The 8,341-nt window shown below is 37.3% G+C and overlaps 1 protein-coding gene across 1 annotated transcript; it reads right to left on the bottom strand.

Moving 5' to 3' along the window:
• Positions 1 to 40: 40 nt before the first annotated feature.
• LOC126783007 (BURP domain protein RD22) lies at positions 41 to 2,348 on the bottom strand. Its single transcript, XM_050508385.1, has 3 exons — positions 1,513 to 2,348; positions 1,319 to 1,424; positions 41 to 1,126 (listed from the first exon to the last, which is right to left on the bottom strand). The coding sequence occupies exons 1-3, from the start codon at positions 1,549 to 1,551 to the stop codon at positions 48 to 50; spliced, it is 1,224 nt and encodes a 407-aa protein (XP_050364342.1). The 5' UTR covers positions 1,552 to 2,348; the 3' UTR covers positions 41 to 47.
• Positions 2,349 to 8,341: the final 5,993 nt, after the last annotated feature.

Raw genomic sequence — 8,341 nt, 5'->3', positions numbered from 1 at the left:
TGGCATTAATACCTAAATGCCAAGCTAGAACAACTAATGAATTCATCTTATGTGGATTTCTGGGTAGGAACCCAAACAACATGATCACTAGGTAGAAAATGGCAGATGGGAACGGTTCCTGGCTTCACTTTGAGCACTTGGAAGGCTAAATGCTTCGGGTTCCATTCTGAGGTATCCGTGTGGCAGACTGCTACTGCTTGGGCGTTCACTCCATCAGCACCTTTCAGTGGCACTATATAAGCTCTTGTGGTTGTTGTGGCGTGACAGTAGAAAACAGCATAGGCATAGTTCTGCTTATGACATGCAACCGATTTTTCGCCTGCCAGCTTCTTCACTCCAGGCAATATTGTGTACTTCTGCATGGTGGTTCCCTTTTCAACCTCTGTTGAGACTGCCTTAATGTTTTTTCCAAGCATGGACGTGCCGAAATCAACCATTGACTCTAAAGAGGTTGCACAGTATTTTTCCTCTCCTCTAATGCTTGGTTTCTCACACTCTTCAATGGTTTGCTTGAGCGTGTCTGCTTCCACAGATTCTGGTTTTACTGAAAACTGGTTCAAAATTTCAGGCAGTTTATTAGATGAGAAAGGGATTGATTCTGCAGTTTCGCGTGGAAGGAAAGTTGCTGCATTTGAACTTGTAGTGAAGTGCAAGTTCATCTTTGTGCCAGGATGCATGTCCCTCTCCAAGAAGAAAATAGCAACCTGTGGATTTTCATGTAGGTGAGTCTCAGTAGCAGCATAGAGGTAATTGAATGGGTTTTTGCCTGGTGTTACTCCAACATATACAGGTCTTCCCTTGTGACCTGTGCTTACATGCACTCCTCCTTTGCCAACACTAACATTGGTTCTCTTGCCGGGCTTTCCAGTGTGCACTCCAACACCACCTTTTCCCCCTACGTTGACATTAGTACCGCCCCCTGGCTTTCCTTTCCCAGTATGCACATTTACGCCTCCCTTTCCAACGTTGACGTTGGTACCACCACCTGGTTTTTTGGTTGGAGCGTGCACGTTCACCCCACCCTTACCGACATTCACATTGGTACCTCCAGGCTTTCCTTTCCCAGTGTCAACATGAACACCACCCTTTCCTACCACAACTGAGGAGCTCTTTTCTTCGCTGAAGTCTGCAAAATTTAGCGACATAATGGAGAAGAAGTGAGCAGGTGAGTAATATTCACGTAAATTGAAACATGTCTGCCAAACTCTTGAATCTATCCTGACTTGTGTGACATATGCAGAAAAGTACATGATTGCTATGCCTAAAGGATCAAATCACTTTTCAAACAGAGTAACAGATTTAGGTCCTAGTCACAAACCAGATTGCAGAAGTTCACTCAGAGTTTTGGGCATCGGTGTGTTTGGCAAGGCAGAGTTCCAGTAAAGTTGAGGTGATAGAGCAGCATGGCTTACCACCAGTGTGAACTGCAACATTGGAACTCTTATCAGTATAAATCTCAGTAGAAAATATAGACTAGATAATAGAAACCAGGAACACAAATGTTTTTCTTACAGTGAGGAATGCAAATACGTGTGGAAGATGGAACCCCATGGAATAACTTGGATACTGGAACTCAAAAGCTAAGAAGCAAGGTATAAACTGAGAGCTGAGCTAATTGGATGGTGAAATAGAGCAGGTGCCTTCACATTTATACTATGTACTGAAAGTTGGGTGCAGAGGTAACGTGCTACCATTATAGTGGACTAAACTTAAATACTTCAACTGCCATTGGCTTACTCACTTTCATTTATGTCGATTATTATTGGTGAGCCCATGGGGGAGGTCTGGACAAGTGTACGAGGGTAAAACTAAGAAGCAGTTGCAGTTTGGTTTTCAATATGATTTGTTAGTCACTAACTGAAAATCAAGAAACCAAAAGAAAGGTTCTTCCCTCTATGGCTGGAACTGGTAAGGGTTTAGGCCCCGGCCATTAATTTGTAGAAAGAAAATCCGTCGTTTATTTATTGTACAAGAAACTATTGTCAATGGATCAAACCCTAACAACTAACTGCTCCATTTATTAGGGTTTAGTGGAGGTTGCAGGTCTCAGTCTCCCATTATATGGTTGCCAGAATCTTTTACGGAAATGTTCCCATTTTCGATTGTTTGCGACTTTTCAAGTCCCTATTTATGTGTACAACAGTGGTGAGTAGATTGAAAAGTTGCAGATAATGAAAGCAGGATAATACATGAAAGTGTTCATCATATCATGGAACTCGGTACTGGTGACATGTCGCAGCAAGTGCTGTAGGCTAGTAGAGTTTAAATGCTAGAAAAAATGGGTGGGTTTGAGAAGCTTATGGTTCTGGGCCATGGTTCTGTTACTATGAATAAAAACCCAGCCCAAGAAAGGTGGACTATGGACATCCTAAATTCTCTGAACTACTGAATTTCAAGTTTCAATTCCGATCTTCCTAAAAGGGCGTACGATCTACGTTATACGTGTTTCCTCTTTACGGTAACTAAAACCTTAGGTCGGTGCCCCCCTTTTGAAAATGTGAGGGAAATGGACCTTCTTTTTTACTTTGAATAATTAACCCACCTCACAATATCACCCTTCTCTTTTACTTTCTTTCTCACAAGTCATAAATCACATGTATGTATCTAGAGACCCCACTGATGATAATGTGCCTTTTATAGGGCGTTTACTATAGCCTTTATTTTGTTTTTGTGCAGGTAAAACTTTGGTGGGGTGCGTTCTCCACTAGTAAGGGGGATTTTGTGACTCATTAAAACAAATGAGTGATTTCTCGTGGGAAATTTGAATGGAAGCAATTTTATTGGTCGGGTGGTTATCCTAGTGATTTGGTTTCTTAGGTACATGTGTTTGGAAATAATTGCATTCCATTATGCTTTATTTGTATCCTAATCGATACCATATGTTGCAGGAAGTGAGCCTCCTTGTATAGAAACCATGCTATGTGTGGTCACTGTGGTGATCATTATACTTTCTTCTTTCCAATCCTAAAAGTAGAAAATATGAAGAATATTGAGTGAATTTTTTTGATGAAGATCCTTTTTCATTATTGTAGCTCCCTTACTCTATTTCATTTATCATTCGCTGTGAAAACTTCTATCTTATCTCAGACTCAGACATGTACCTACCGTTCTTCTTGATATGTTTATAGCCATAGATAGCATAGCTCTAACAAGGTGTTTCAAGCAAGCAATAAAATGTGTTCTATATATACACTTGCCGTCATTGTTTCTTAATACCCCTATGGAATGGAATTAAGGTTGCCAATCACAGCTTTTTCCTTTCCAATCACATATGCTTTAGTAGTACCTCATGAATATCTTTGCTTTATTCAGTTATTGCGCGCGTATGGAACTACAGATATGTATAGATATACTCTTGTAGTCTTGTATGTTTAAACTAAAACACTCACAAATTATTTATACAACAAGTGACCCATATAACAACTTTGCAAAATCTCATCTGATGCCTCTTAAAGCCAAAATAATTGATCAATATCTCTCATGGAACAGCTATGTGCAGTGTATGCTCTTTGCTCATGTTGCCACAGTTTGATCATTACGAAACGAAACGGATCAATCGCACTACATTAGAAAAGAAAGAACGAAGACACAATGCAAGTAGCTAAAATTTAGTATAACATAATCATATATTTATGTATACGTACATATAAAACTGATATCGACCAGATGTTTAGTTCCAATTGGTTTCTATTAGTTGTATTGTAATTACATATATAAAATTCTAAGTTGAGGCTATGGAAAAGCATCCCCATCTATTTGAATGATTGGTTATATAATTATAATCCTTTAAGCTACTAGTTTCCTCTTTGGTATAAGCATCTTTTCAAATACTCCAATGGGTACAGGCCTTTGAAATATTATCTCTTGGCACCAAGTATAGCTTGGGTTTAATATAGCTTATAAAATGAACAACTGGAATTAGTGGGATATCGATACCGCTAAATTATTCTACCAAAAGGGGATTTATTGTAGATTTTTTAAATCAGAGCAAATTAGTTCATCCGATACCCACCTCTGTCTAATCAATCTTTGAGAGATTAATTAACATATATGTGATCTTGCAATGGAGGTTTATGGAGCTCTTGAGGGAGTGGGAGGCTTGACCCGCACTGATTCTGTCTCTTATACCTAGTTGCTCCGATCCATGAAGGGGAGAGTGCATGCATGATAAGCTAACAAACTTCTCACTGAAGCCAGATCGATGATCTCTAAAATTTACTCTAATATATTACTTTTTATATGCTCAGATGTAATTCTCATACTTCTAAGTTCAAACAAATCAAAAAAATAATTGATCGAACCACTTTAATTAATTAATCAAAACCGATGGTTCTAAATATCAATTCATCATCATATATCCAACAAAATAACGAAATTAAGTAAACCCTAATTCATAATACAGTATTCGGGAAAGCAGGTATCTTTCTGGTGCTTGTGTTTTTATTAATTTGCTTATTTCGCTTCTCACAGTAATTCAATAATTAATTAATTAACACAAGGGTGTCTCAATCAAATAGATACCTCACTTGTACTGTTGTACATGATCGATCACACATGATGGAAAATAAAGTATTATTGTGTCTAGAAAGGGTTTAAAAAGATCTCGTTTGAACTTATTAAATTAGCGGATCACTGCAATCATCACCAGGTCTAGTGAGAATACTTGAGAGCCGGAGATATACAGAAACTCTAGCTCATTAGCCCTTAGTAATTTACAGATGGGTAAAAGCACGATCAGATCAAATGTGTCTGTGTAGATCGATTTTGAGAGTGCATATGCAGCATCTTATCATCCTCTCTGACTGTCTCTGACCGTACGTCTCCAATATCGATCTTCTGAACCGCATGCATTATTACTTCAAGCTAGCAAAATACCAGAATTAAATACTCATTCTTAATATTTCAACTACCTAGAAATTACAGAAAGCTTGAGATGCAAATCTTATATTATATGGATCATCCATTAAAGGATATAAGTTTATCGATCCTGATCGAAGATCTAATCGAAGAAGAAGACACGTACATAACTTATTTCTTAGTTTTCACTATCACTGATTGCCTGCAACCCTAGCTCGCTTACTACATGCTAATTAATTAAACTAATTAACCCAGAACCTCACACATACTAATTGTCTATGATTTAAGCTAGGAACTTTCCATCAGCCCCTGCTTTCGGAAAGACAGAGGGCTAGAAAAGAAATTAGGTTCGACAAATAACTTCATCACATTGTCTAGTTAGTAATTGATTCATTCTGTAACCAATTGCAAGCCTTCAAATAGACCCTGACTTCATATTGAAGTTAAATTCAACTTTTGATAGCTGCAATGAGACCTAATTTCTACACTACTATATATTGCGCGCCATTAACATATATTAATAACTAAATCATTCATATTTAGTGCTTAAATTTATTTTAAGCACTTCTAAAGTGAGTTTCTTTTCCTTTCGACGTCATGTACCCACTTAATTTCATGATGATTAGATCGGTTTTACAAATATATCCATATATAGTACAACTGACAATATAGTGCTCAATTTACAGTACAACTTCAATTCCATAATGCTTTTGGCTTGAGTAATTATGTCTAATACTCTAATCAAAGGAACAAAATTAATTTAGTGATCATTGTCAACTTAGGCAACATTCTAGAGTACTTTTACCTGGTTAAAGTACTCACTTGTGCACGCGAGTCTTGATTTCAATGGTTAATTATGAATCTGAGTACCGATTTGTCTCTTTAATTTTGTTCTTAAGAGCTGAGTTTTGGCGCATTCATACGACTACTTACATATTCTAGCTTAATACATATACATATCACAAATTTAACAATTTAGAGTACAATAATCTTGATTTTGATTCGACGAATATAGAGGAGAAAATGACAACAGACCAAACATGAATGGTATTTTAATGATCTAGAAATCATAGGAGGCCACATACTCAACGTATCATCCTTCACAAGTAGTTATTTCAATGATCTATTATTTGAAGTACATGCTTCTTTATTTATTTACCGAATTACTCTATCTAAAATGAACAAACGAAAATGCATGGTGATAGGTTGAGGTTAATCGATATATTTGAATAATTTGATAGATCTTGCCTTTAAATATCTATAAGTTTGTTGAGTGATCGACTGCTACAAAACCTGCCTTATGAACGAAATTAGGAATCGGAAGAATTATTGACTCACATTATAAGCAGACGGAAGCTAGTGGAAGCATGTGAATGCTTTTTAATTAAAGTGTGAAAGCTTATATCAGTTATATGGTGCTAATTATTCCGATAATCTTTTCTTTTGATTGCTAATTAATTTATGGGAAAATTAGAAAAAAAGTGCAATTACACATTATAAATTAGAAAAATATCACAACTTATTTTCTCATTTAAAAATGATCTCATTTTAATTGAAATTATAAAATAGTCAATAATGTTTAAACAAAATTAAAAAATAATCACTTTTTTATATTTTCTATACTGTTTTACTTTTTTTTATACTTTTTTTTTTCTTATTACAGTCATAACTTTGCTGTCCGGCAATGGATTTAAGTGTGGTTGGTACTGTTGGAATAATCTATCTCCCCTCTTTCATTTGATACCCTACCCACTTCAAACTAATCACAGTACAAAGCGTAGCAACCCTCGCAAGGGGTTGTCACAGTCGATGGCGGTGTTCTAAGCAATTCCGACGAAACCGGAGCTTAAAGTTATCTAATTCTAGTTATTCTCTTCATCATGAGCATACTCATACCAATTTCATTGCAATTTTAACATAATTTCGCATATTTAAAAAATCCATCTCGGCATGTCACATTATTTATCACACAAACTGTCACACTTGTTGTCACACTACCTATCACACTAACTGTCACACAACTTGTCACACTCGCTATCACATCCCATGTCATACTACCTATCACACTTGCTGTCACACTCGATGTCACACGCGCTGTCACACCCCATGTCACACTACCTTTCAGACTAATTGTCACACCCGCTATCACTACCTGTTATATTATCTATCACACCCTTTGTCACACTGTTTTACATGACTATATTGTGACGAGAAGAAAAAGAATGACTAGAAATAACGAACTTTTTGTTTACTGTTATGTGATCTTGAACTTCTCAACTCAACTCATACGATCAAAATATCGACACTCATGTTGTCGTACAGAACACCACCAGTCACACTACATGTCACACTAATTATGTGTCTATAACACTAGCTATCACAATACACATCACACTACCTATCACATTACGTATCACACTACCTATCACAGTAGAAAATTAGTGTGGCTAGTAGTGTGATGGATAGTGTGATAGGTAAATATGAGACATAATACCAAATCAGAACACACAAGGACGGAAGGACTAAAGAGGTTGAAATTTGGATTTTTGATACGTACCCAGATAATTGCTCTGGGCACCCATATAGGCATTTTCCCCGATTAAATGCAGTGAATTTGCGCCTCCACCCCACGTCTCAACCCCGCACATCCACCCGGAGCCTCTATGTCAAACCCGTCTGATCTTGCGTCTCAACCCCGCACCTCCACCCATGTCCCCACCCTGCACCTCGACCTCGCACCTCCTCTACGTCTGTCAACCACGACTCCACCCTTCACTGAAGATCTCGTACCTCCACTCTGCACCTCCCCTGCGTCTGCAAACCATGTGTCAACCCCGCGCCGACGATCTTGTGCCTCCATTGAGCATGCAAACCGCGTCGACGAACCGCGCATTCACCTTGCGCCGATGAACCCCGCACCTTCTCACTTAGGAATCTACAAGCGTAGATGCGATATTGGTTCAAAGACTGATTGTTGTTTCAAGTTGAGAGATAGTCATAGTGGCATTTTTGTAAATACTTTCAACTTAAGTGGCAAAGTTCTAAGAGATTTAGGAATATGACTTTTTCTAATTTTGAAATCTTACCCGATTTTTTTTCTAATTTCATATATGGAATGTAACTTTTTTTTATAAGAAACTCTTAATTTAATGTATTTGATGATTAATCGTAGCCTAAGCTAGCCAATCCAATCATTATTACTTCCAAATATATGCTTTAGTATGATGGAATCATTAGCTAATCGTCTCGCCTATATATAATCAATTAACTGGTAAAAAGCATCGTAGCTAGGTTGACTAATACACACACAGAGAGTAAACAAATCGTTCGAGTGATAATTATGTGGTATAATTAGGGCTTGTCAATTGGAATAAACTATATCAATCAGATAACACGATGGAGATCGATCGAGAAACATCATGGTGTGTGCTCATCATGAGATCTCATGTGGGTTGTAGGTATATGATATGCAATTTTTAGGGAA

Source organism: Argentina anserina, chromosome 2 (genome assembly GCF_933775445.1).
Source record: "Argentina anserina chromosome 2, drPotAnse1.1, whole genome shotgun sequence".
Lineage (NCBI taxonomy): Eukaryota > Viridiplantae > Streptophyta > Magnoliopsida > Rosales > Rosaceae > Argentina > Argentina anserina.
The sequence above is the reverse complement of the archived record's forward strand: the minus strand, read 5'-3'. Positions and strand labels throughout refer to the sequence as shown.